The sequence below is a fragment of the Podarcis liolepis genome (assembly GCF_965112155.1).
Source record: "Podarcis liolepis genome assembly, chromosome: 7".
In the NCBI taxonomy this organism is placed as follows: Eukaryota; Metazoa; Chordata; class Lepidosauria; order Squamata; family Lacertidae; genus Podarcis; species Podarcis liolepis.
This window is the reverse complement of record NC_139561.1, coordinates 3,959,356-3,986,935: the sequence shown is the minus strand read 5'-3', so window position 1 is coordinate 3,986,935 and position 27,580 is coordinate 3,959,356. Positions and strand designations below refer to the sequence as shown.

Here is a 27,580-nt window from a genome sequence, read left to right as displayed (position 1 = left end):
TTGTAGGACACTGAAATATTTCTGGTTATCAAGGTCTTTCCAGCCCTGACTTTTCAGTTTGTGGAGTCCTCCCAGCAAAGTCCACAACACGTTAATAATAATGTACCTTATTTTTTTTTAATTGTTCCGAGGCACAATATTGTTTTATTGGCAGAGGCACAATATTGCAGAGGCAGAATTTCAGTAAGTTCCTGAGAAATCAGAGTTCCTTCAAAGTGGATGGGACTGTTACCTCACTTTTTTGGTTGTCAACAGGATTCTGTAAGGCAGCCAAGAATATATCGTATTTTAAAATACAGCTTAGGTCCAGGCTATTTGGAAGACCATATATGAGCCTGCCCCGGTTTTGAAATCTTGGAGCCGGGGGGGGAGGGGGGGCTTCTGTTGTTTCCACCACACTCACAGGCGCACACGGAGGGATGCAGAAGGAGGCCTTCTTGGTGGTGCCTTCCAGACTCTGGAACTCCTTCCTTTGGAACTCTGGCTCCCTCCTAGTTGTCCCTCTGCTGGCAGGTGAAGTTCTTTTTACTCCAACAGGGTTATAGGAACTGACTGCTTTTAATGAAAGGGCTGGTGCCATGCTGCTTTTATTGTGATTATCTGTATGTTTTTTTTTTAAGGAAAGATAAATAGTTTTAATTTTATCTGTAAGCCACCTTGATTCCGTTAGGAAAAAAAGGTGGGATATAAATAAATAAATATGTAACATAATAATAACTACAGCAATAATAATAAAGGTTGTTGTCAGGACTGGTCGTTGTCCTCTTCAGATCACCACACAAACGCTTCTTGTTCTTTTATAAAACTTTTTATTGCGTATTAACAAAACATTCTTATAAACAGTTCTTAACTATTCTTCCTCAGAGTCACTTCTTTCAGCTACCTTCTGAGCTCTGCTTCTCCATGACCAGCCACTCTCAAAATGGCGAAGGCGCCTTTCCCTTCGCTTTCCCGCTCTTTTTTCTAACCTCCTGGCTAGAGCTGGCCTGGATCTCCCCTCCTCCCAATCTGAGCTGGAACTGAACCCTGGCCTTTCCTGTGAACAACCGGTCCCTCCCTCTTGTTCCTCTTGCTCCCTTCTATTAGATTCACTGCTCTCCTCCCCCCCTTGGGGAATGCTTTCTCCCTCTGATAAACTGAAAACCTCTCATTCTTCCCTGACAGTTGTATACACAGAGATAGATTGGGATTTGTATGGCACATACATGGGAATTATCCTTCCCATAACTGTTTGCAAGGCAATTCTGTATCTTGCTCTTTCATTCACTTGTTATTGTTTGCATTAATATTATTTGTATCCTGTTGTCCTGCATTAAGTGCCCAGAGCAGTTAATGAGAAAGAAGAACTGATATCTTAATTTGTAATTTCATGAACATGACCAAGAGCTGGGCTCGCAAAACAACAATCAAACATAATGCTGACACATTCTTGTATCCAAATTTCAGTTTATCATCAAGTTTTAGAGAGATGTATTTGTGTTCTAAAATTTGTTCATCACCTACAAGTGTCCTTTTTGACTGCCTAAATCCTTCATCAAGTGCTCATAGGAAGAAACATGTGTTTTTATTCTCCTTTTTGTCTGTCAAGGGTACAGGACATTGTGTGTCAGAAAGTGCCTCACAGCAAGGGGGATGCGCCAGAGACCAGCATGCCAGTCCCACAGTGGATGCAGAGAATTCACAGCATTCTCTGCCAGATACAGTCCTCTGTTTCACCTCTCCTACTGAGGTATGGGATTGCAAAGGAGGGGGTTAAACGGGGGTGTGTGTATGCTTACAGAGATTACATACCATGCATTTCAAGGACATTTCCCCTCTCTCCTGGGAAATGTAGTACGCCCCTCACAGAGTTAAAATTGCCAGTACCATTAACATGCTACAGTTCCCAGGTTTCTTTGAGGGTGTGTGTGTGTGTGTGTGTGTGTGTGTTTTAAATGTGTGGTGTGTATGCAATCAAATATGGAGTTGTGGAACATAATCTGTGGCTTTGAACCACCACCTCTCTTTTATTTTAAAAAAGCTCAAGACAGGTAACAACAAAATTGAAATGAATTAAAAAAACTGTAAAGCTCAATTACAAAAACATTAAAACAGCAAAACCAAGAAATATAATACAGCAGGAGCAGCAGTTCAGTGCACTGAAACCAACAAGCTTAAATAATCGTGCCATCAAAAAGCTGCCTTAAAAAGGAAGTTTTCACTAGCTTCCAAAAGACCATTAGAGAGGGGCTGGACATAACTCCCTGTTGTTCCCTTCCCCAGCACAGTGAAAATATCCAGGGCTTGCATTGTCATTGAGCAGACTGAGGCAGTTGCCTCCGGTGGCAGATACTAGGGCAGCAGAAGTGACAGCTTTCCAACCATTCTTCTTGTCACCCCTGGATGTTCGCCTCTGTTGGAAGTCAGAGGTATGCGTGCCAGGGGCCTATGTACCACCCTGTAAAGTAACCTGCTACCCTCATGTGGCCAGAAGACCCTGTAAAGTTGCCAGTTTTGCAGGAAGATTAACCTGCAACTCCAGTAAGTTTCTGTACTTGGAATGTGAGGGAGTCATCTTGTCCATTGCCTCAGGCAGCAAAATGACTTGGGCTGGCCCTGTATCCATCTTTCACATATCAGTTGGCTTGCTGAGATTCTATGGTAACATTTCTAGACAGCCAGTTCCTGCGGACTGCTGACTCAGGGTTGTTGCTGCCCCTTGTGACCCAAATAACGCACAGCAGAACCCACCCAACAATCCCGCATGGCTGCAAAATGCAGAGGACAATTGGTAGTGGCAAGCAGGAGGGTTTTCAGGATAGCTTGTCTGCCACCACTGTGCTCATGGAGAGTGCACTTGCTGCTAAACTTCTAAGGGACCCCACACTTCCTGGCAACCTGCTCTGAAAACCACTTTGCTAGAGGTTTTAATTTGCTGAGTTTGGGAGATTTGTCAGTGATACCTTTTTTTGCACTGGCTCTTGATTCTCCTTCAGTTCTTGTTGGGAGTATAATGCTAATATTTTCCGCTGAACCCATATTTTGTAGCTTTTAAAAGAATGTACCTCTCTTAGATCTCCCCACCCCCCACCCCCAAAAAACCACATGGCGAAAATAATATATTTCAATAATTCAAATGCATAGTTCTGTCTTACTCACCATGCAGGAGTGTGTTCACTACTAAATCTGGGGAGATAATTTCTTGCTGCCTGTTACTTCTAGCATTTTCCCTAGTCTAAAGAGCAAGGAGGCCACCCTGTTGCTGTCTGAGGTTAGCTGTCCTGGTAAGCTCCTGGGCTGAACTGCAGCAGGATCTCACTTTGAGATTGTAGGATTTTGATACCAGGTTTTCATTTTGCACGTTGCTGAGGGTACATGGGAGCGATATTGCCAGTAGGTGCCTGTTTGCATTGTCCTTTCTTTGCTTATGGATTGACTCTACACCAGCATGTGGCTGCCTTTCCAGATTGCCTAATTAAATCTGCGCTGTGGCATTGAGCTCAGTGGAAGGATCTAAAGAGCCTGATGTCAACAACAACATCATCACCACCACTCTTTATTATGGTTAAAGATCAGAAAACAGAAATAATAATAATGACATGTATAACTACATCAGCACCAAGGGGCTGACCTCATGGCCCTGAAGTTATTAAAAAAAATTAAAAATGGATTATGACACTGTGATTATGTAAATATATTTTGTAATGCTATATAGGATATAGTTTATCAGCTCATTGGTCAGCAGTTACTGTTTGACCTTGCAGTGGTGCTGTTGAATGACTTTGATACTTCATTTTAAGGAAGAGAGGGAATCTTTTGGTGACTGTGAAAACCTCTAGCAAGAGATTAGAGGAAAGGGGGGGGTTCCTATATTTTATTTATTTATTTAAATGATTTATAGCCTTCTCTTCATCAGTATTGATGCCAGGGTGGATTACAACATAAAGTAAAAAACAGCAACAACCAGAACAACAACCGCATTGATACATAAACCACAATGAAATGCAAAAAATAAAAGAATATACTGTATATAAGCACAGTTAAGAGATGGCTAAAAACAAATCACAATACACCCACAGCAACCGGGCTATATAGCCCCTGTATATATATGGTAAAGAAATCAGCTCCATGTAACTGTACAGTACTTTGATATAGTACCCTTGAGTGTATTTAAAAACAGCTGGGAAATTCTGGGAAAGGATTGATGCAAGATTTCCCCCCTCCCCGCCCTTATATCAATGATCTTTTGGTAAATCTTTGCTCGTTGGCTTGTGGTTTTTAAAAAGAAAGTGAGGGGGTGAGAGAGAGGCAGCGAACTTCCTTCAGGAAGTCCTTTGAAACCTACAGATGAAAACCGCAGTGTATAAGAGGCTTCTTATTAACCCAGCACCTTTCATCAGCTTCAAATTAACACAAGTTAGGGACTAATAGGAAAAGCAGCGGCAGTGAGTGCATGCAGTTAACTCAGAGAAAGGGCTGATTAGCTCAGAAGTTCTCTTTCCCCATTTGGACGGGGTGGGAGTGATGATGGGAATGAGCTGTCTGGCATGATTGCAGGTGGGGGTGCTGCCAACCGTAGTGCTTTGCGAGGGGAAGGTAGTCTTTGATGAGAGAGAGAGGAGCTGCTCAGCTTAATGGGAATAGTCAAAGTTTTTTTTGGGGGGTGCAGTTTTAGATTTCCTGTTGCAGTTATGAAATGCATAAAACATAGACAATATAACTTTTCAATAGCTATGACCATCTTTGGGACCTTGCCAAATCCCTCCTTGTTTAAATCAGATCAGAAAGCAGAAACCTCTACCATTTCAGATAATTTCATTTTTCTTATTTTTGTGTGTCTTGGCTTGTATTTTTAATCTCTATACATTGTTAGGTGCTCAAAGGACTGAATAGTGGCAATAATAATCTGTCCCAGAAACCAGTAAAGTACCCTGGAAGAAGGCAACAGAGCTGTGGTTGCTTTTCTCACCTCTCCCCCCAAAGGCTTTGATTTTATGTTCCCATGCCACTTGGAGCCTCTTAAGAGTTGTAGTGATGCTTGCATGCTTTCTTGTTGCTTTGGGGGTTGCTTTTTAACCTTACTCCCACTTCTCTACCTTCAGGCTCAGCCACTGGGTTCTGCTAAAACTTCTGAATCAAATGTTCCTTGGCGTGATAATCCACAATGGGCAACTGGAGATGGTGCGCAGGGCTGCTGAGGTGGTAAGGGATGCTGTTTCCTGGGTGGATGCAAGAGGGTTTCCCATTCCCAACAGTACCGATAGCTTCATTAACGTGTCACTCCAAAATTCCAGACCCTCACCCAAACTGATGGCAAAGTATAGTGTTAGTTTTGTGTGGTGTAGTGGTGAAGAGCGGTAGACTCGTAATCTGGGAAACCTAGTTCGCGTCTCCGCTCCTCCACATGCAGCTGCTGGGTGACCTTGGGCCAGTCACACTTCTCTGAAGTCTCTCAGCCCCACTCACCTCACAGAGTGTTTGTTGTGGGGGAGGAAGGGAAAGGAGAATGTTAGCCGCTTTGAGACTCCTTCGGGTAGTGATAAAGCGGGATATCAAATCCAAATGCCCTGATTCTTCTTCTCCTCCTCCCAAACTGAGTAAGTTAATGAAGCTCGTATAACTGACCTTGCAGGGGGGAAATTATAATGTGGGAACCATATTTTGGGAATGCAAATGGGCTTGGTAGGATGCTAGAACAACATGGGAGTGAGTGCCTGGTTTTTATTCCCATGTTGCCTCTTGCTCTGAAGACTCCCGTTCGTGTGCATTCCTTTTTCTTTTTCTTTTGTTGTTCATCTGCGTGCAATCTCATTAACTCAGAGTAGATGATAAAAGCAAGAGCAAAGCAAAAAATAAAATAAAATATGGAAATAATGAGTGGGGAAGTAGAAACAAAAAGAAGAAAGAGAAAGAGAAAAATAAAATAAGATAAAAGAAAAGAAAACCTTAGCAAAAAAAAAATACATGCAAGCATCTTTCTTCTCTACTTTTTCTTAAACATTTTTTTTATGTTAAGGTGTCTCAGTCATTCATTTCCATTCCCATGGAAAGCCCAAGATAGGTTCTCTATTATTGATAAATGTTAACCATATTCTTTCTTTTAATTTTACCTCTATTAATTCCCACCACCACTGCTCCATATTGAATAATACTAAATTTTTCCATCCATGTCTATATTAAAGCTTCTTCACTGTGATCACACATTGAGTCCATACTATTTTTATTTTTCAGTATATGTCCACTTGCTCATATCCAGTTCTGTATGTTCAGTTCCATTTCTTGTTGTATTCCACTTTTTGTATTCCATTTTTATTTCTCATTATATGTCTGCTAAGTTCATGTCCAGTTCCATGTTTTCAGTTCCATTTCCTGTTCAGTTTACAATGGTATCCCAATCTCTTTCTCTAGGACAGGGTTTCTCAAACTTGGGTCTCCAGCTGTTTTTGGACTTCAGTTCTCATCATCCCTGACCACTATTCCTGCTAGCTAGGGATGATGGGAGTTGTAGTCCAAAAACAGTTGTAGACCCAAGTTTGGGAAAGCCTGCTCTAGGACCTTCCATTTTCCTCCCCCCCCCCCATATTTTTCCAGAGGCAATACCATAATTCTAATAGCAACATTCTTTGAATTTGCTCTGGATTGTATGCCGTCCTTTCTCTCTGCTAACACTAAAGAAATCCCAAAGCTGCTCATGTGCATTCCTGAGTTTCTTGATCATTGAGTACCTAACCTTTGAGTCCAGCTAAATATGGGCTTTATTCCTCTTGCTTTTATGTTGGAGGTTTCATTGCAGGTATTGCTGGCCTGGTGCCAGTCACAGCCTTTCAGCCTCACATCTGCGGTATGAGGGGTCATGATGCTGACCTGCAAAGCTTCTTTAGGGTTTGCTAAGAGAATGTCTGGGAGGAGCCAACCAGGTGCCCTCTAGATCAGGGGTCAGCAACCTTTTTCAGCCGTGGGCCAGTCCACCGTCCCTCAGACCATGTGGTGGGCCAGACTATATATATTTTTTTGGGGGGGAGTGAACGAATTCCTGTGCCCCACAAATAACCCAGAGATGCATTTTAAATAAAAGCACACATTCTACTCATGTAAAAACACGCTGATTCCTGGACTGTCCACAGGCCAGGTTGAGAAGGCGATTGGGCCACATCCAGCCCACGGGCCTTAGTTTGCCTACCCCGCTAGATGTTTTGGAGCGCAACTGCCATCAGTTCCAGCCAGCTCAGAAGTTGTAGTTCAAAATGTCTGCAGGGCAACAGGTTGGCTAAGGCTGCTATAGAAATCTGTTTAAGTGCTAAGTATTGGGTTTTTTTTTTTTACACTGTTAAGCATACTTTCTGCTTTTCAGAAGAAAAGGAGGCTTTTATTTTGCTATCCCTACTTATGCTATTTTAACTGTTCATGAGCCATGTGTGGTTCCTGAGCCAGACCCCCCCCCCAGACTTTCGGATGCTCTGATGCCTCTTTTGTTACATGAAGCTTTTGCACTGTGCCCTCTTTGGTATATTGTGTATGTCTGCTGTTGCTTAGGACTGTTCTTTTTCTCTTGCCTCCAGCCTGATGTTCCTGTGGTCTTTTTATCAACCCACAAATCTCAGTTGGACAGGCTGTTGCTTCAGCTCCTTCTCATCTCACAGGGCCTAGGCACACCCAGGGTCACTTGTGAATACAAAACCTATCCTTCAAAGTGCAGGTAAGATTTCAATCTGGAGTGCATTTTGAGATATGAGAACATATTTTTTCACACATTTTCCCTTTCACTTTCAATCTGCTTAAGGGTATTTGGATTTGGTTTCATTCCAATATGCCATTTGCTAAGCCCTCCACTCTCTCATTCGGCCCCTGACTTGAAATACATATTTCAGGATGGTTGTTAGGGTTATATATTTGAATTGTTTTGAATCCTGAAAAAATGACACCAGCCTTTGTTATCCTGGTGTCCTCCACCTGGGAAGTCATAATCCAACATCTGGGAGGAGGCAACAGGTTGGGGAAGCCTGCAAACTCCCAGGAGAGACGCGTGGCTCAGGTACGTGCTGCCCCCAGCAGCGGGCCATTTTGTCACCCCCTCAAGGATGATACCCGGGGCGGACCGCACTCCTCTGCCTATACCCTTGGATGTGCCTAGAAAGCATGGGTCCGAATGGTTTTCCCTTTGCCCTGCTCCTTTCCAGGGGAAAGCCCACTTCTTAGCAATAGGTCGGAACAAATGGCAATCCGTGGAAAACCTGAGTTGCCTTTTTGCTCTGAGCACTAAAGAGTGGTTTTCCCTGGGGAAAAGCAGCAGGACAAGCGGAAGTGTGGATCAGCCCAAAATTTCTATGCCTTGTGCTTAAACTAGTATAAACTAGTCGAAGCAAGTATTGCCATAGATGGACATAGCTGCCCCTTTGCTTCCATTTGCTTGCTTGTGCTTTTCCTCATATTTGGGTGCCACCCCTCAGCTACTTGCTGGTTGAGGTTGTGTTGCATCAGCATTGCAATGCCTAAAAACGCGCCCTGATAATTGCCGTCTAGTTTCTATTTGGCCATTCCAGGCTTAACCCACAAGGTATTGAGTATTGAACCCCAATATTTTCCCAATAAAGGCAACTTCTGAATCTGACCAATATGCTGTTATGCTCGAAACATGAACTCCCTCTTGGTCTGGAAAGGCAATTTCCCTTTCCTCTTCACCCAGGTGGCCTCCTGCCTTTGTTGCCATCTGACAGGGCTCCCTTCCAGAAAGAGTTTAGGTGGTGGAGAGAGAGAGAGGGAGAGAGGGAGAGATACTCTGTTAAGAAAAGAAAAGTCCATGGTGGGAGAATGGAGGGAGAGAGTCTGCTTCGCCACCTCACCCTGAGGTTTAACCCAGAAAGGAGCCCAACTGGCCCCTCAGTGCAGTTTTCCCCATGCAGCTACAGAGGCTTGGCTTTCAAGGCTGCAACTGTATAGTTGCCAACCTAGTGCCCTCCATCTGTTTTGTACTACAACTACCATCATCCCCAGCAAGCCATGGAGGGAACAACAAGTGGCATCAGGGTGTGAAGAAAGGTTTGAAGAGTCTGACGTTGGCAGTGTTTGTGAGCGAAGCCTTTCCCACTTCTGATTATCTCCCCTTTCCCCGCCCCTCAGTTTGATTCCTTATGGAAGTTTCCCTTCCACTTGTTCTCAGTTTTGCAATTAGTGTGGGTGGTTCTGTCTTGAAAAAGCTTTTACCACTTCTGCTGATGCTGAGTGCCGTTTGGGTCTAATAAATCAGATTTCTTAAGTCTTATTAAATGAAATAACAATATTTTAATAATTTGTGGAATTTGCATAATTTGTTCTGCCCACAATGAACTTGCGGAATTAAGTTTTCCAGCTGGATAGATTTGGATATATGATTCTTTCCACCCAGACCTTTGCGTCCCCCCACCCCATCACGAATCTATTAATAACATTAAAAAATTGAAAAAATCTGCATAAAGATATGCTTTATTCTGTTCCTCTAAAAAGGCCCTGCAAACTTATTTAAAACATATACATGTTCTTATTTTCACACATATTTTTCTTCATCATGCAGAGTATTAAAGCTGCTGGAAGACCTCCTTGCTGTCATATTTTTCAGGTCACATCCTCACCATACATTTAAAGCACCCTTACACCACATTAACAATCATGGCTTCCCCTAAAGAATGCTAGGAACTGCGGTTTATTAATGGTGCTGGGGGGCTTCTTCTCACAACTCTTAGAATACTTAAACTATGGTTTCCAGGGTGGGGAAAGTGGTAAAAAAAAGTGCTTTGAATGTAGATGTGACCAAAGCTGATTTCCACAGCTAGAATTTTGTTTGCATTCTTTTAAGAAAAGAAAAGAAAAAGATGACTGTGGCTGACAGGATCATAATAACAATTTATGATTTATACCCCACCCATCTGTCTGGGTTCCCCTAGCCACTCTGGGCGGCTCACAAGAGAATTAATGATGATGACGACAACAACAACAACAACGATAACAACAACACTACGATAAAATACCAGACATTAAAAACTTCCCTAAACATCCTAAGTTGCATCCCACAGACCAAATCCTCTTCCTACACAGTAGGATGTGTGGAGGACCTAGGCTCTTAATAAACCAGCCCTGCTCTTGCTCCTCTTTGTACAGAACCCTGCGGGCGCTCCTAGGAGGGGTATTCCTGCCGCAAGGAGTGGAACAGGCCCGGGACAGTGAGCAAGGAGTCCTCTCCAGAGCTGTTTTGGCTTCAGTAAGTTTAGTGTTTGATCTTTGGAAGGAAGGGAAGTTCTGATTGCTATGGGCTGTGAGCACTGGGGGTGGGTGTTGGTGCTGAGGGGAGGAGGAGGAGGAGGAAGAGACTTGGCTGAGAGTTTTGAAGTCACTTCTAAGAACACTTGACCAACAGCCACTTAATGTGACAATTTGTCATATTGCATTGACTTTCTCACGGGCTCCACAACAGCATTTCATCTTGTGAATGACCAGGTGATGTTTCCTCACATTCTGGCTTTGAGGCTTGGCTACATATTGCCACATCAAAAGTGGCCATGTATAGCTGAGGGAACCCAGTCAGGTGGGTGGCATATAAATAATAATAACAACTACAACAACTATTAGTAAGCTAAATGTGATGTAGGAGGTGCTAGTGTGGATCTCCTGGTATCCTTCTCTTTGCTTGAATAGCTGCCTGGAGAGTTCAGGGATTTTAACCTGTGAACTGGAAAATTGCTAGTTGACGCTCCATATCGAGAAATTTTCAGCTCGTTCTCCCTTCAGTCCCTGTATGCCAAAACCTTGTTGTGGACATGTAGTATTGGGAGACATTCCTTAGGGTGTTCCAAAGTAATCAGTCAGTCTCCAGGGTATGAATTACAAAAGGCTTGATTTTTAAATAAATGAGGAAGGAAGGTTGAGTGAGAGAAATACACAGAGTACAAGACAAAATAAAAGCACAGAGGAAACTAGCTAACTAGCCTAGCAAGCTACGTTTTCCACATAAGTGCCAGAATTGCATTGAGTCTTCAATATGCTCGTCGGAAGACCAAAGTAGCACAATGCACCCCACCTTCATTTTGGGTGATGTGAAGGGTGAATAATTTGCAGCCCAGGGGCACCCAGCTACTGGAGGGTAACATGGAACAGTAGGTGTGAACGTCGGGTAGTATTTTGAGTGCTTACGAGATGGGCAGTCGCGGTGCTTATGGCAGATATTTGGGAGGGAGGTGGGGACCAGTTTCTTACTGCTGTACTAGATGTTTGTTGAGCATCTAAGCCTCACCTTTGTGTGCACAGGTGAAACATACTGTCTCTGGGGCAGTGTCTGCTTTGCTTAGTGAATGTGTGGGTTTAACACACATACACAAAGTGTGCAGGTTCCTGGGTTTCAGTGCTGCCTTCTGGTGCTGATATTAGCTGGAGTTGGGGCAGAGGAGAGAACAACCCCTTTCGCTCCTCCTAGAAGCTAATTTCAACTTGGAAGGGGTCGTTTAAATGGGGGTGGGAAATGGTATGTGTATGGTGGGGGGGAGGTTTAAAGCCCTCACTTAATGGTTGCACTTAACTAAAGGAGGTGTGACATGGAAGATCCATGATCAGATCTAATTTAGTCCTAAGGCAGGTTCTGATGGTTGAGTATTCTGAATCTTCCGCAGAGACAGGCAGAGAAAGCTGGAGGTTTATCTCTGCTTATTTCTCCTTTAGCAGCCAATTGTCCCTACGGATTGGAGCTGGGACATTGAGCTGCTAAAGCAGAGAAAGGCGGCCAGTGGTTCTCCTTCTCTATTTCCCTAGGATGCTCTCCAGCCTTTTCCACTTGTCTCTGAGGGAGCTCTAGAATTTTCAGTGGTTAAGGCAGCATGCAGCCATGCAGGAAGCCCTCGTTCAAGTAGGACTGACGCATGGAAAGCGCTTAATGCATGTCTTGGCCCATTCGCTTGTTACTGTTGGAATGTCTGCAATCAGTGGTCCGTATGTGCGTGCGTGAGCATGCTGTTGTAATGCTTGCATTACAAATGAATGGGCATGTGGTTAAGTTTACTTTAAATGTGACCAGGCATGTCTGGGAATATTACACAGGTTCCTGTATCCTGTGGGGCCTAGGCCATTAAGAATGTAGCTGAAATGTAGCTAGGGTATAGCCAGTCAATTCACACAACTATGCTGGCTTTGTAAGGATGTGGGTTGAGTGGATCCATTGAAATGTTGGTATGTGCTGAATATTACATCTTAGGTCAAATATTTAATGATTTGTAGAATGGTTTAATTCCATCTGCCTACAATGACCTTGCAGAATTTAGCTTTCATTATAGTCAGATTTGGGGGCCTTACTCAAGCAAATTGTGCTGTCTTAGAACTCTTTGAGCCTTCAATTTGTAGGCTTTTTTAATTGCTATGGTTAAATAGTTTCTGTTCTGAAACCAGAACATCACAAATCTATTGATCTTACTTTTTCTTCTGCTAAATGCCTGATGAAAACCCATTTTTGCCCACAAGCTGTTTCTCCAAAATGTATAGTTAAAAAGAGGACTACTGGAGGAACTTTGAAGTGTATAGATGCAGAGCTGCAAACTCACTCCCCCCCCCCGGGAATATGATATGGGGAGGGACAATCCTGTGGCTGAGCTATCAGAAGTTAGCTCCAAATGGAATAGGTAGTCCTCTCTCGAGAATCAAAAAGGATACTAATACTGCTGAATGAGTTCCCACTGATTGGAAGCGGTTTTTTAGACGCAATTGGGAAGCGACAGCACAGAGCTTTAAAGGAATTCGGGCTAAAACTGATGTCATGGAACATAGCTGGTTGGCATTCAAGGCAGAATAATAAAGTAATTTGATATTATTCTGCTACAAGAAACAAGGCACAATGACTCTGTAATGCTTAACGGATACAAATGTCGCTCATTGACAGCCATTCCCTCAACAAAAGGCGGTAGGGCCAGTGAGGGTCTAGCCAATGGTGGAGGAAGAGGAGTGCAGGGGGAGCGCACCGCCCCTGGCAGCGCAATCCCCAGGGTGCCATCGTGGCTGCCCCGCCCTCGCCTGCACTGGGCGCCCCACCCCCAGGACATGCGCCAGCCCCGCCCCCGCCTGCTCTCCGCCCCCGGTGCCGAAGCATGAAGCTCCGCCACTGGGTCCATAGCTGTCAAGTGTCCCTTTTTTGAAGGGACAGTCCCTTATTCCAGCGCCATGTCCCGCTGCTGTCCCTTATTGATGGATGTCCCTTAAATGATGTCCCTTAAATTTCAAAGGAAGCAGCTCCTCTCCCTCCCTCCCTGCCAGCCAGGGAGGAGGGAGGCTCCAACTGTGTTGCTTGGCTGTGTTGCTCACCCAATAAGAAGTCTATAAAAACGACTGGGGGGTGGAGCTTGCATGCGTGGCTAGTTAATGCAAGCTGAAGGGGTTTTTGAATGCTGGACACCATTTTGTTGCACGTGCTGCTGCAAACTTTGCAGTGCAAAACCAGACCGGGGAGCCATCTTAAGTTGAGGCTGCATAGGTCTTGTGGCGCATGTGATTCAGATTCTATTCAGTTGAACCTCTGGTTACAAAGTTGGTTGGACAGTGTTCTCGAAGCTACCAGCATGAGTTTGACCAGACTGCAGGAGGACAGGAAGACTGGAGTGCCTGGAACAGGTGAGGCTGCAGGCCCCTTATTTTGGCTGCTGGTCCCTTATTTTCAAGGCTGCTGGTCCCTTATTTTCAAATCTGTAAGTTGACAGGTATGACTGGGTCTAGCATGTTTCATCTCCACAAAGTTGAATGCAACTACAACAGCCATGATTCCATGCAAACCGTTTGCAACTGCTGTCTTGGTTATAGTTTTGAAAGTATGTTTAATGCTGATTAACATACCACCTTGTAAAAAAAAAAATCTACTGTAAATACTATCTGGACAGAACTAGAGAATTAAATAGAATCCCTATATCCTACTGCAGTGTTTATCATTGCAGGAGATTTTAATGCACGTATCGGAGCCAACAATGTAAATTGTGCACCCATTACAAACAGAGTTTGAAACCAGATATTTACTTAGCCAGAGGTACCTCCTGTTTGTCTAAAGATCATAGATGTAATTATTCAGGGCTTTATTTCGCCCAAGTTGTTAAATGTCTATATAAAAACACTGTGCTGATAGTGCGCTGCTCTACAAATGCTCATAGAATCCATACCAGTGACAAAGGGAGTTAAGCAAGGTTGTATCCTAGCTCCCGCACTGTTTAATTTATATATAAATGATATTGTCCAGAGTTTAACATCCCCAGAGTATCATGCCCCTAAATTGGCCACAAAAACCATCTTTATATTATTATATGCAGATGATGCAGTACTTCTATCTTAAGCAAAAGTGGGCCTAAAAAGATTGATGAGGGCATTCTCAGGCTACTGCCAAAGAGGACAGCTGGCTGTGAATTACAAGAAAACTGAAGTCATGGTGTTTTCAAGAAACTATAGGGCCCATAGATGGTATATGGATAATCAGTTGCTCAAACAAGTTAAAGTCTTTAAATACATCCGCCTTATTTTTCAGTCAACAGGGTCATGGGGAGCACATCAGAAGTATGCAAAGGAAAAAGCGTCTCAAAGCACCAAAATTCTGACACGCTTCTTCCATACAAAAGGTGGCAATCACATACCATCAGCACCTGACGTTTTTAAAGCTAAACGCCTAGCACAGTTATTATATGGGGCTCAGATTTGGATAGACGTTCACCTTGGAACTACGGAAGCTGTTCAGTCTAAGTTCCTAAGGCAATGTTTTTCTGCTCCATCCTGTTTTCCAAATATTTAATTGCTCTTGGAGGCTAATCTTCTCTCTGTTGAATTACAGATTTGGTGTAGGTTAGGACATTCAATTATTGGCTTCGGCTAAATTTAAACCCCAACGATCTACTACCCTTAGTATCGCAAGATTGTCCTGAGAGCGCTTGGACTAAAATGATCAACCGAAAGCTTTAATTTTCTGGTTTATAACCACAACAGTTATTAACACTGGGCTTCAGTAAAGCAAATCATTTAATTAGACAGGGCCTATATGTTATTGAGTGACAGAATAATTTGGCCACGAGAAGGAAATTTTGTCCATAGTATGATTATTTTCCACCTAGTCATTTTGACACGTTGGCACCCTATTTGGAAAATTTAACAATTCCAAAATACAGGAGCGCTTTCACTTATGCAAGAAGATTAAATATAGTGCCTTCAGCTGTACTTGAGGGTCAATTTCAAAAAATTCCACTGGAAAAATGGTTGTGTCCCTGTGAAGATGGCAGTATTAGCTTGCACTGTTTATAAAGATTTGAGGAGTGAGGTTATTACCCCTCTACTACTACCCATACCAGGTCGCTCAACCATTGTTACTGTGTGCTTTCATCTAGCAGATCAAGATAATCAGATGACAGTAAAAACTGCAATTTTTTTAGCAGGGGCAATTAGAATAAGATCTATTATTTGATTATTGATGGAAACCTCCAGAATGTATTTTGTATAGTTACGTTTTTACCTCTATCTTCAGTACATGTTATTTTATTTTATGGCTATAGCTATGGCTATGGCTAGTGGCTGATGCAAATACAGATTCTTCTTCTTCAAATGATGTATCTAGCTACAGTATTATGCTTCATTAGAGCTGAAATGAGACTTGGGTGAATCTGAATCTCTGCTGTGGGTGGGTGGGAGCAGTCAATTTTTCTTTGCTCATGTTTGCCTGATGAGGGAACACAGAATAGCCTTTAGTGTCTAAGAGACTAGTGATATTCATGCATGGTCTCTTCAGAAAAGCACAAAAGACAATTTGATCTTTTCGTTCAGTGGGGAAGCAGGTTTAAAAACCTGCACAGCTTGCTTCCTCAGCCAGAAAGTGACAATTGCATTTGCAAATTGTCGTTATAATTTCCTCCTCTGCCAGACACCTTTGGGGAAAGCACAAACATCGCTTCCCACTCACAGCACCCCAGCAGCCGCAGCCCCATTGCACAGCCTATCTCCTACTGCAGTTTCATTCGCCCCAGAGCCATGTGGATGTTGGCACTTCCATGTGGCAACAGGCTCATCTGTTTCATTAACTGTGTATCGGCTTAACCCCTGGATTGTGTGTTCATGTCATGGGCTCTGAACTGCTTTGATATTTTTGAAATGGGTGTTTTTCCTATTTGCTTGGCATGAAGACTTACTTGTAAAGTTGGTTGGCGCATAAGGTCAGGCAGATGCCCCATCTAATTAAGGGCTCGTTTCCAAATGGTGAGTGTTTAGGTAGTGCTTTTTTTCAAGAAAAAATAGGTACTGGAACACACCATGCAGTTGTTACAGCAAGTCACTAGGCGAGATGCACTAGCCCAGAGCAGATGCTGCTGGTGCCCCTGGTTCTGGTGCAAGTCAAAGAAATGTGCCCCCACCTCCCTCTCTCTCTTAGATTCAGGTGGATGATTAGGGCACCTTGGAAGGCCCCTCATGCAGATGCCCGTGGCTGCCATGGCAGAGGCCTGGCTGGGAAGCTCAAAGCCCACGTGGGAGGCTAGGAGTGGCTAGGAACTAGGTGGAGTCGCAGTTCTTTAAGAAAAAAGTGTGGACTCACACATGCTCACTCACATCTTCCGCTTTGACTTGAAATGTTCATTTTGGGCTTCTTAGAAGTAGGTAGAGGCAAAAAGTGTGGGGGGGGGGAGCACTTGCCCACAATTGCACCCACCTGAGAGGTGCTGAAACTGCTCTGGCACACTCTGACTGAAAAGCACTGTTTGAGGTGCTCTCAAGAAGCTCACAAGCAGAGCAAGATAGAGATAGCTCTGTCCTGATGCTTGTCCCAGCTGCTAATAATTGGAAGTATACTGGAGATTTAGCTGTTGCAGTGGCTGTCACTATGTTTAAGTCATGCAGGGGGCGTTCTATTGTCAGGCTGAACCTTCTGCCAGTTTGTTGTGTGTTTTTAGTAGCTCTTAAATAATTCTTCTTTGGCGATCACTCATAGCCAAAGCCATGTCTTCCATGAGCACGATCTTAACAGTGTGCCTGTAAGTGACTGTGGAGGCCACTGCTGGATCTGCACATCCTGCCACAGTGGGGACATAGGTTTCCGGGCAGGAGTAGATCACAATGAGGATTTGCCAAATGTGCCTCCCTCTTAGCTCATTTCTCCCAGTGTGGTGTAGTGGTTAAGAGCGGTAGACTCTTAGGGAGCCAGTGTGGTGTAGTGGTTAAGAACGGTAGTCTCGTAATCTGGGGAACCGGGTTTGCGTCTCCGCTCCTCCACATGCAGCTGCTGGGTGACCTTGGGCCAGTCACACTTCTCTGAAGTCGCTCAGCCCCACTCACCTCACAGAGTGTTTGTTGTGGGAGAGGAAGGGAAAGGAGAATGTTAGCGCTTTGAGACTCCTTCGGGTAGTGATAAAGCGGGATATCAAATCCAAACTCTTCTTCCCTTTCATCCTGAGTTTGTGCTGCTTCAAAATCCACGATGCCTTTGGTAAATCTCCAATTGGAGCACTCACAGGCCAGTGTTTCCCTGTTGTCGGTGTTTATACTACATTTTTTAAGATTTGCCTTTAGAGTGTCTTTAAACCTCTTTTGTTGTCCACTGGCATTATGCTTTCCATTCTTAAGTTAGGAATAGAGAAGTTGTTTTGGAAGACGATAATCAGGCATTTGAACAACATGACCAGTCCAACAAAGTTGATGTTGAAGAATCTTTGCTTCAACACAGGTGATCTTTGCTTCCTCCAATACACTGGCATTAGTTCGCCTGTCTTCCCAAGTGATATGTAAAAATTTTGGGGAGACACTGTTGATGGAATCTTTTGAGGAGTTGAGTTGGAGATGGTGTTTGTAAGTGGTCCGTGTTTCACAAGTGTACAGTAAAGTTGGTAGTACAATAGCTTTGTAAACAAACATTTTGGTTTCCGTGCGAATGTTCTCACACTCTCTGTACTTCAGTCAGGAAAAAGCTGCACTCGCAGAGCTCAGGTGATGCTGCATTTCAGCATCAGTGTCGGCCCTTGTAGGAAAAATGTTATTGCAGTAGAGAGAGAATATTTCTCAGTTTATTATTCAACAGACTTGCATGATGTCATACTTCTGCTTTTTCATTGTCTCCCTACACCATTACCCCAAGTGAAAAAGTCTCATCTGCTCCAGCCTGGACTTTGCAGCCTCTATAAATTATGCAAATTGAAAGAATACACAGAATTGCTTCTGCAATTTTTATTATCCTGCCTGTTTTTAGGATTTTGCCGGTCATGGGGGAGAGTGAAGAGCTATGAAGAGGAGTACTGACACCCTGCCCCTACCCAGTGGAAATCTTATTGCACTATCTCTCTAGCATCTGATATTTTGGCAGATGTTGCCCAAACAGTTTCAATAATATATTCACAAGCATAAGGGCTTTTTTTTTTTACAGGAAAGCTTATACTGTATTCTCAGACAGCTGAATTTTGTGTCCAATTTTTGCATGCCAATAGAATTTTATTTATATTTAGAATATATATTCATCAAAAATTGATTTTGTTCTGGCACGCATCATCAACTAAAATTTATCAGTAAACATGTTTCTGTTAATTTGGTGCTTGAGATTAGGGATTTCTCTCTCCCCCCACAGTATGTTGAGGAAGTTCTCCGGAGTAGACAACCACTTCTGATCTTCCTGGAAGAGGCCTTCGCTGGTGCACCACAGGTCTCTGCCTCCAGCAGGGAGTGGCTGAGCTTGGTGTTCAGTGCATTCCATTCAGGCACTGTCCCTGACATCATGATTGTGCCCATTGGAATCTCCTATGATGTGGCTCCTGACTCTGGTTACAGGGGGAAAGTGGTAAGAACTGCTGTGGTTGGGTCTGGAGGAGCTGAGAATCCATACTTGAGAGTGGCTGGGACAACCCAGTCAGATGGGCAGGGTAATCATCATCATCATCATCATCATCATCATCATCATTTACAGCGAACAAGTGGGACCTGCAGTAAAATATTCCATGTGGACTACTCCTGTTTGGGGTCCATGTAAACCAGATGGCATTCCATGACCAATGAGCATACTCGGTCCTTCTTGTTTTTGTTTTGTACTATTGCAAGCCCTGGGGTTTCTTCAGGTCTGCTGATACTGCCCCTTACCTCTTTCTGTGTGTTTGGCACCATTTTGGCTGCAAAAGGATCAAAACTTGAAGAATGAGTTTGCTGTTATATTCCATGCCCACTGAGCCGTGCTCAGTCATCCTTGATGGGGGGTGGGGATGGGGAGGTGAGGTGTGTGGAGTCACTGGTGCCCAATCCCTGCTACATAAAAGTACTGGATTTCTCCATTTATTTCTAAAGGTACTTTTCATGTTTGTCCATTCCTGTGGACCAGGACCTGACATATCCAGACCATGAGATGGTTCTTTCTCTCCTTTGTATATCTGCATCTCTCTCCTTTTCCAGACCTGCCTGCAACCCCAGCTGCCTGCTTTCTCTTAGTATGGGCAACTTGTCACTGCAGGAGGCCACTTTAAAGAAATGTCCCCATCAGTGCCCGGAGCTACCCAGTTACCTCTTGCTAAGGAAGGGAATGTTGAGGAGGAGCTGATAGCTGTTACAATCTTCTGAGTGGACTTCTTTAAATACTTCTCCAAGTACTTTGTCTATATCTTCAGGCAGCAAAATTGGAAATTAACCCAGCCAAATAGAACTGGAAGGTGCTCTGGATATATCTGTGGAACAAGCTGTCATAGCTATGGCTTCCAGCATGAAGTGACTTTGAGTGATTTCTCACACACACACACACACACACACACACACACGGACATATATATAACATTGCTGCAAGTAGAAAACTAGTATATCTGGGAGTCAAGTACGGTAGTCTGGAACCTCTCTCTTTACTTGCAAAGTCTTTGTTTTACTTAAGGAGTATTAAAAATAATTGATCACACACCTGAAGGTGCACACAGAACTCTCCTCATTTAGGATTCTGCTGCATATGTCAACCAAGTCTGAATTAATATTTTTAACACTTGTTCTGTTTTCCCAGAGCCCCACCCAGACCCTCAGCCTCTGGACATCCCTGTGGACCATCTGCAGAGCTGCTTGTGGAGGACTGGGCTATGTCCGGGTTGATTTTGCTCAGCCCTTCTCTTTGCAGGTAGACCCCTTTACATTCAACCCAGACTTGTGGGATAAGAAAGAGAATTGCTGGGGAGTGACAAATCTTCCCAAACCTCTGGTGGAGAAGGTTGAGCTGACTTTAATATGGATCCTCTGGTGGAATGGCTGGCATTTTAATTGGCTTCTCTTCCTTTCTGCCTAGGAGTATGTAGCAAACAGCCTCTTCAGGCAGAGCGGTTCTGGAAAGTGTCTGGAGGAACTCCTCTTACCAGAAATACTTGGAAAACGGTAACTCAGCTCTGGAGTAGTGGTGGCCGACAAAGGTTAGGCCTATGAAGTGTAATCAAGGTGTGGCAAAAACCTGACTTTCAATGTCACTTGTAAGACAAGTGAAATTCTTTTGAGCAGTGGTGGTAGTGGGGTGTCTGAGAAAAGTCAATAACATGCACTGTTCCATGTCATCATGTGCTGTCTGTGCCTCAGCACACGTGTCCCATTACTGAGAAGGTTGAGCTGACTTTAATATGGATCCTGAAGAGATCGAAGGTTATGTGGCAAAATACACAGAGGAGAATAAAGCAGTCCCCAAGGAGAAATAAACTGACCTTTCCTGCTGGGGGTGGGAATTTGGGGCAGGGCTGGGGGCTGTCATACCATGGGATGAGTTGGCAAACAAGAAATCCAAAAAAGCCCACACAGTCAGCAAACTGTTTGAAAATCCAAATTAGGAGACATATAAAGCCCTGGGGAGGGGTCCTTCCAATTGAGTCCGTCTAAATATAGTGTTGGGACGTGGGTGGCACTGTGGTCTAAACCACAGAGCCTAGGGCGGCTCGAATCCCTGCGACAGGGTGAGCTCCCGTTGCTCGGTCCCAGCTCCTGCCAACCTAGCAGTTCGAAAGCACGTCAAAGTGCAAGTAGATAAATAGTTACTGCTCCTGTGGGAAGGTAAACAGCGTTTCCGTGCGCTGCTCTGGTTCGCCAGAAGCAGCTTAGTCATGCTGGCCACATGACCCAGAAGCTGTCTGCGGACAAACGCCGGCTTCTCAGTCTATAGAGCGAAATGAGCGCCGCAACCCCAGAGTCATCCGCGACTGGACCTAACGGTCAGGGGTACCTTTACCTTTACCTTTAAATATAGTGTTGTCATGTTGCTACATTGTGCATTTAAAGCACCTGGCTTCCTCTGAAGAATCCTGGGAACCGCGGTTTACCCCTCAGAGCTACAGGTCCCAGCACCCTCAACAAACTACAGTTCTCAGGATTCTTGGGGGAAGTAGTGTGCTTTAAATGTATGGTGTGGATGCGACCTTTTTCACCAAACTAAACGGACTGTTCAAAAAAAACAGGCTGCTTTGCAGTGTTATGTACATTTAATCCTGATCACATGCTCTTTGGTGTGTGGGTATATGGGGCAGGGGCAGAAATAAAGGGGTGGTGTTTGTTGGCATAACAGCCTATGGGGAGAGGAGGGTTAAACCTTCGCACCCCAGCTACCATGCTGACAAAAAACACCCCTCTGTGGAGCAAATAAGCTTAGGAAGAAAGCTCCCACTGGGGTCAGTAGAATCTCTTCCTGCTTCCTAGTGGGATCTCCCCACCCCATAGCTTAATTGCTGGGTGGTGGGGTCTTAAGGTGCTCCAGGCTAGAGTTTCGCTTTGGTCTAGACTCTAGAGTCTTCTGGCTGCTCATTTTACAGTGATGAGGTTCCCTCCTTTTAGATGGGAAAGAGAATCAGAATCTTACTCAGAGATCTTAAGGGAATGAAGATGAGACAAGTATGAGACATTTTTTTACAGACCCATAAGTCTGCTTCTAAGACACATGTTGAAATGGTATGTAAAAGCTTACAGGAAGCCAACAATAAACTCAAAAGTCACAAATTAGCAAGTGACAAATAATAAGCTTCTTCTGAGTCAGAAGCTGAACAATGCTTTCTGCTGACCAGGGTCTTCACATATTTATGTGAGGCTGCAGTGGAAGAATCCTGAACTGTTTAACTAAAAATAGCTCAACAAGGATACTGTAGCTTCATATTGTCTCTTGATACCTTTGATCAGTGCATGACCTCAGGAAGATTTTAGATTTCTTCATAACAATAGCGTCTGCAAGAACAGCTAGAATAATATCTCTTTAGCATCCAAATTCCCAGCAGAAGTAAACTCTGATTGCAACCAACAGCAGGTCTTACGTACTTGTCAGAAATTACAGCTTCAGCATCCTGTAAGCCTTTTAGCAAGCAAGATGGAAAACCTCTGGCTTCTTGTCAGACTCTGGACAGCTAAGATCACAGGCCTTTAATATAAACTATAATTAGGTTGGCTTGCCGGTCAGCTGGCTAGTTAAAAATTGGCAGTTGTCCACCAATGGTTTGACCAGGGTCAAATATTCCAAGAACGCTCTTGTGTGGATGGCAGGCTTAATAACTTAATGTTATTATGGTGTCATCTGCTAGAATGGGAGGCTTTGCCCCCTCAGCCTGCAGCAATCAGGAGCAAATGTGGGAGCAGAACAAAGTTACTCCCATTTATCAGTGGCAAAAACAACTGCATAGAAGGGTGGGAGGCTCAGGAGGAGCCAGTTACTTATATGCAAATCTACAGGTGAATTGCTACAGATAAAGAGATTTGAATAGCCTAATTTAAGAGTCAGTTAAACTGCTGGGAGACAGAAACTTTTGCCAGTCTACAGTAAATCATCCAACAATTTTCCCGTAGATCCCTGCCCACCTTCTGCCCACCCTGGCAGTTTACTAAACTAGATGGACCAATGGTTTGACTTGGTAAAGGCAGCCCCTCGTGATCCTTTCTGACAATGTCTGCTTCAGTTGGTGGTGTGTGCCAGCTGAAAACAATGCTGAAAGCCTGTAATGGGAGCGCTGGTATAAGCCTTAGCAGTAAGGGCCTCTGTAAGCTTTACAATAGGAGTGGGGAACCTTTCTCGTGCCAAGGGCTGCATTATCTCAGGGGCAACCTTCTGGGGGCTGCATGCCAGTGGGCAAAGCAACAGGTGCATTTCTTACCTTTTGTACTGTAGGCTATGGCCCAGTCATGAAAAACCAGAAGTTTCTATGGCACCCCTCTCCATCCTTTAAGCCTTGCCACAGTGAAGGGATGTGTCAGGCAAAAGTGGTTGTGGAGGCCGCCGGAAAGGTCTGCTGAGGGGTTGTGGCCTGGGAGGAATCCTGAAAGCCACATCCATGCCCCTGGCCTTAGCTTCGCCAGCCCTGCTTTAAAAGTTTCAGAAGCTACTGTGGAATGTATGGCTTAATTTCTAAAAAACGCCACAGGTCTTGGAACCGTCTGTTTATTCAAGAGGTACTGCTGAATCTGTTTAAAAGAAGGGGCATGGCCAAAATTGGTGGCGTTAAGTGGGTGTGGCTAAGGAATACAAGGCAAGTGTTGCTAGAGGGAGCTCCCATTGCTCTGCCCCAGCTCCTGCCAACCTACCAGTTTGAAAGCACACCAGTGCAAGTATATAAATAGGTACCACTGCGGCGGGAAGGTAAACAGCGTCACGGTGTTCCGTTGCGCCAGAAGTGGTTTAGTCATGCTGGCCACATGACTGAAAGTCTGTCCTGAACTTAGCCTTCCAGGGGTCCTTTCCCTTTCACTTCTACCTAGAGTGTAAGAGTGGGACCATGAAGATCCAGGTTCAAAACTCCACCAGTGAGGGTCACTGGGTGTCATCACCTTTTAGCCTACTCTACTGCATTTGGTTGTTGAGAGGATGAAGTGTGTGTATGTGTGTGCAACTGCTTATGCCTTTCTGAACTCCTTTGGAGGAAGAGTGAGATAAAAATATATATGTTAATAAATAGATAAAGGATGAACACTACTAGCCCAGGGTGTGTGGGGAAGCAACAACATCTGTACTTGTGATATTGTTTTTGTAAAAACTGTTCATTCCCCATCATCCTTCCCTTGCCCACTTTCCTAGCTGTAGCATTTTGGATTGTGAGAAACTGGAACAATGGTCACCAGGGTCTAAAGGCATCATAGCTCTGAACACAGAACAGGAAATACTGGTGTGCAATTTGGGCCTACACACACTGAGCGGTGAGTAGTCATTTTGTCTGGGATGGTTGTTTTATTGAGAAGGCAGATGCCTAGCCATTCTTGCACAGCTTTTGCAGTGATTAATAATTTCTGCTTTGGACTATGTGAGTTTAAGGTGCCCATCCTGATAGGAGGTGGTTTGCTGTGGCTCTGAATGTTTCTGTGCTCAGGGCTGGCCTTCCCGTTAAGCTTAGCAGGGTGGCTGGGCATCATTCTGCTGCATTTGTGCATCAGATGCAATTTAATGATAATTCTTGCTGTGAACACAGCAGAATGCCCTCCCCTTCCCCAAAAGAGGCAGCCCTTCATGTTGCTGCGTGAGTTTTGCCAGGCTTGCCATCTCATTCAGAAGAAAGGCCTAGAAAGATAACAGGAGAAGTGGGCACTCCTCCAAGGGCAGGAAGTGCTTACTTTTGCACACTCTGGAGCTAACATGATGCAGTGGTTAGAAGGCTGGCCTATGATGGGGAGACCAAGATTCAAGACTTTGGGCCTGTCATTCCCTGTTACCAGCTCCACCTACAGGGTTGCTGTGAGGAGAAAATGGGGAGAGAAGGACCACATGAGCTGCCCTTGGCTCGTTCAATATATATTTTTAAATAGGTTACAGAAATACAGTGTACAGTAATTTTTAAAAGGGGAAGTTGGAAAAACATTCCAGCAAAAACCAGGACAATATAGAGAGGTGCATCCCACAAAATGAAATACCTTCACTGTCCTATGACAGAAGCAAAGGCACTGGGCCTGCCACACTGTAGGGAGGGTGATAGTTTAGGACAGGCTTCCTCAACCTCGGCCCTCCAGGTGTTTTTGGCCTACAACTCCCATGATCCCTAGCTAGCAGGACCAGTGGTCAGGGATGATGGGGATTGTAGTCTGAAAACATCTGGAGGGCCGAGGCTGAGGCAGCCTGGTTCAGGAGCTGCCACTGAGAGAGGGGATTAGATGTAAAAAGATGCTATTTTTGCAAGGGTGCACCATGTTTCCAGTTTTAACTTGGGAGGGGGGAGTGTTGGATATAAAAAGTTTGGGAAATGCCGTTCTAGGCTTTTGAAGGAACTCCCAGTTTCTGTTTGCACAGAGATCTTTATTTAAATAAGTGCAGCTTCCAGGTGATGGCTTTAAAATTTCAAGTCAGTGCTGAAGGTGCTGCCAAAAACCAGAGGCTGAGGAAGCACATGTAAGTGGCTAGCCGAGGTGTTCTGCTTAGCCTAGCTCTGGTTCATTATTTCGAGGATTTCTGTGTAGTGTTCCTGGCGCAAGTGGCTGGCTATATGTGCTGCTCATTTGGCAGATGTGCCACCTGCCCCTGTCTGCATGGCAGAAGCAGAGAGAAGGAAGTGGCTTCTTCACAGATGGCTCTGCAGGCAGATGCTTACATGCAAGCTGCTAGCTTCCGCCTCAGACTGGTCGAGAAGCGGCACAAACTGTGGATGCAGCTGAGGCCGTGAGCACTTTGTGGCAGCAGTAGGAAAAGGGGCTTGCTTTGGAGGCTGAAGAATAATATTTGGAAAGATGGGGACAGATCAAAGGCACTGAAGCAAAATAAGAATATTTTAAGAAGTGCCTCTTTTCCCTTGGCATAGGGAGGCCCTTGGTCATCATCCAGAATTGGTGGGGATTCCGTGACTCTCCTCTGCTTCTCAGTTGGTGAGGACTTGCTTGTGTCATGCTGAGCTTCAGGGATGCCCTGAGGACTTGGCAAAGTGCAGTGCAAGAACACTTCCCCGCTTTGAGGCCAGGAGAAGGTCAGGAACTCCTCTCTGTGGCACTGTCCTCCAGGAAGGCACTCAGAGCACCCCCTGAAGGTCAGTGTGACCCCAGTGGTGGCCCATGGGGCTCCTCCGTGGCCCCAGGCTCACGAGGGCAGGGGGCCTGCCTAATCCAAAAGAATGCGAAGGGACAAGTGAACTTGTGTCAATTCGGGTAGCCTTCTGTCTGTGTCTTGGGTAACCGGAAGGTTCTGCCGAGCAGCAAATCACATTAGGTGGCTCTGAGCTGCAGTCACAGCCTTCCCAGTTACATAAAATATTCAACTCACGTGTCAAGGTGTGTTTTTTTTAGTTTATTGCTCGTCTCCCAGAGTGTGGATGTAACTTTCCAATTATTGGTTATTTTAGTATAATACCTGAACTGCTCTGTCTTCGCTAATGCACAGGCTGCGTGACTTTCTGCAAATGGCTCACAAGCGTGTGTGTCTGTTCCCCCCGCCCTCGCTTTATGGTTTGGAAAAAGAGTGCTTTGCCCGGGAAAAACCTGTCTTGCTGAGGCGCTTCCCTCAGCCAAGGGGGTGGGCAGCCAAGAACAGAAGCTGGCCCATTGCAATCAGTTTCTTCAGCTCAGGCACCCCACCAAGTGCAATCTTCCTGCACGTCTTCTCGTAATGCAGAATTTTGCCCTGCAATCATACTCCCCCTTCAAGAAGCACATTGTGGAGTTGGGAGAGGTGCAGAAAAGCACAACCAAAATTGTTAAGAGGATTGAGCGGCTCCCCTGCGAGGAAAAATAGTTACAATGTTCAAAAATTAGGGTGATTAAACAAACTGTGGAAGAAAAGAATATGAAGATTCCTCTTTTGAATCAACTAAAGAGAATAACAAGAAGCTACACTTGCTTTGTTCTGTCTCTTTGCAGATGATCTTTTAACAAAAGATAGTTACCTTGATTTGTTCTTCTCCTCTCCCTAAATGTTAGGAGCAGCCTGAGGGCCCCATCACTGATTTTGCTCTCTGACCCTTTTGAAGCGCTCCCCCTTCATGCCCTCCTCCTTAGTCTTGCCATTTGGACACAAGGTTGGAGGAAATCTGGGTGACAGGACCACATGCACAATTAGCGGGCAATGAAAGGCCTCTCTTCTGAGCTGTGAACTTTCCTGCAGAGGAAGCAGCCCTTTCAAGTTCCTCTCTGCTAGCCAGAGCTCCTGCAGTGCTCAGTTTCCATCTTCATCTCGTTCATGACTTCTGTTTTATCCTTGGCTGCAGGATCCATTTGGATCAACCCCCACTCTTCTTCCACCTGCCAGACTTGGCCACCTGCCTTATTGTGCACATTTGCAGAAGGGAGGATGTGGCTCTGGACTTCGTGGGCTTGAATGGTGGGCCTGTGGCAGGACATTGTTTAGAGACAAGGAAAACTTCCATGCCTTTGAGCTCTCATTATGAGATGCAGAGTGAGGGGCTACCTCAGGTAGCAGATTTTTGGCCAGCATGAAGGATTGGATGGATGCTTTGAAAGGATGACATATTCATGGAGGAGAAGGCTATCAATACCTGCTAGCCACAATGGCTATGCTTTGCCTGCACAGTTGGAGGCAGAAATGCTTCTGAATATTACTTGCTTGGAAGCTACGGGAGGGGAGGTTGCATTTGTGGTTGAATTCAGCATGCAGGTTTCCTAGTGGGGCATCTGGGTGGCCACTGTGAGAACAGAATGATGGACTTAATGGTACAGTCAAACCTCAGCTCCCAAACGGCTCCATTTTGGAACATTTCAGCTCCTG

The 27,580-nt window shown here is 44.7% G+C and overlaps 1 protein-coding gene across 17 annotated transcripts in view; it reads left to right on the top strand.

Moving 5' to 3' along the window:
* The window catches only part of GPAT2 (glycerol-3-phosphate acyltransferase 2, mitochondrial), an 86,701-nt gene that overhangs the window by 48,736 nt on the left and 10,385 nt on the right, over positions 1 to 27,580 (top strand). For 10 of the 17 annotated variants that reach the window (XM_083514209.1, XM_083514197.1, XM_083514206.1 and 7 more), the window contains 8 exons: positions 1,589 to 1,729; positions 5,082 to 5,181; positions 7,539 to 7,675; positions 10,111 to 10,210; positions 18,548 to 18,757; positions 19,949 to 20,059; positions 20,225 to 20,310; positions 23,963 to 24,081. In XM_083514209.1, the coding sequence (XP_083370335.1) occupies positions 1,589 to 1,729; positions 5,082 to 5,181; positions 7,539 to 7,675; positions 10,111 to 10,210; positions 18,548 to 18,757; positions 19,949 to 20,059; positions 20,225 to 20,310; positions 23,963 to 24,081 (1,004 nt within the window). The remainder of the gene's footprint in view (positions 1 to 1,588; positions 1,730 to 5,081; positions 5,182 to 7,538; positions 7,676 to 10,110; positions 10,211 to 18,547; positions 18,758 to 19,948; positions 20,060 to 20,224; positions 20,311 to 23,962; positions 24,082 to 27,580) is intronic. The other 7 variants (XM_083514202.1, XM_083514204.1, XM_083514199.1 and 4 more) reach the window with 1 other exon arrangement.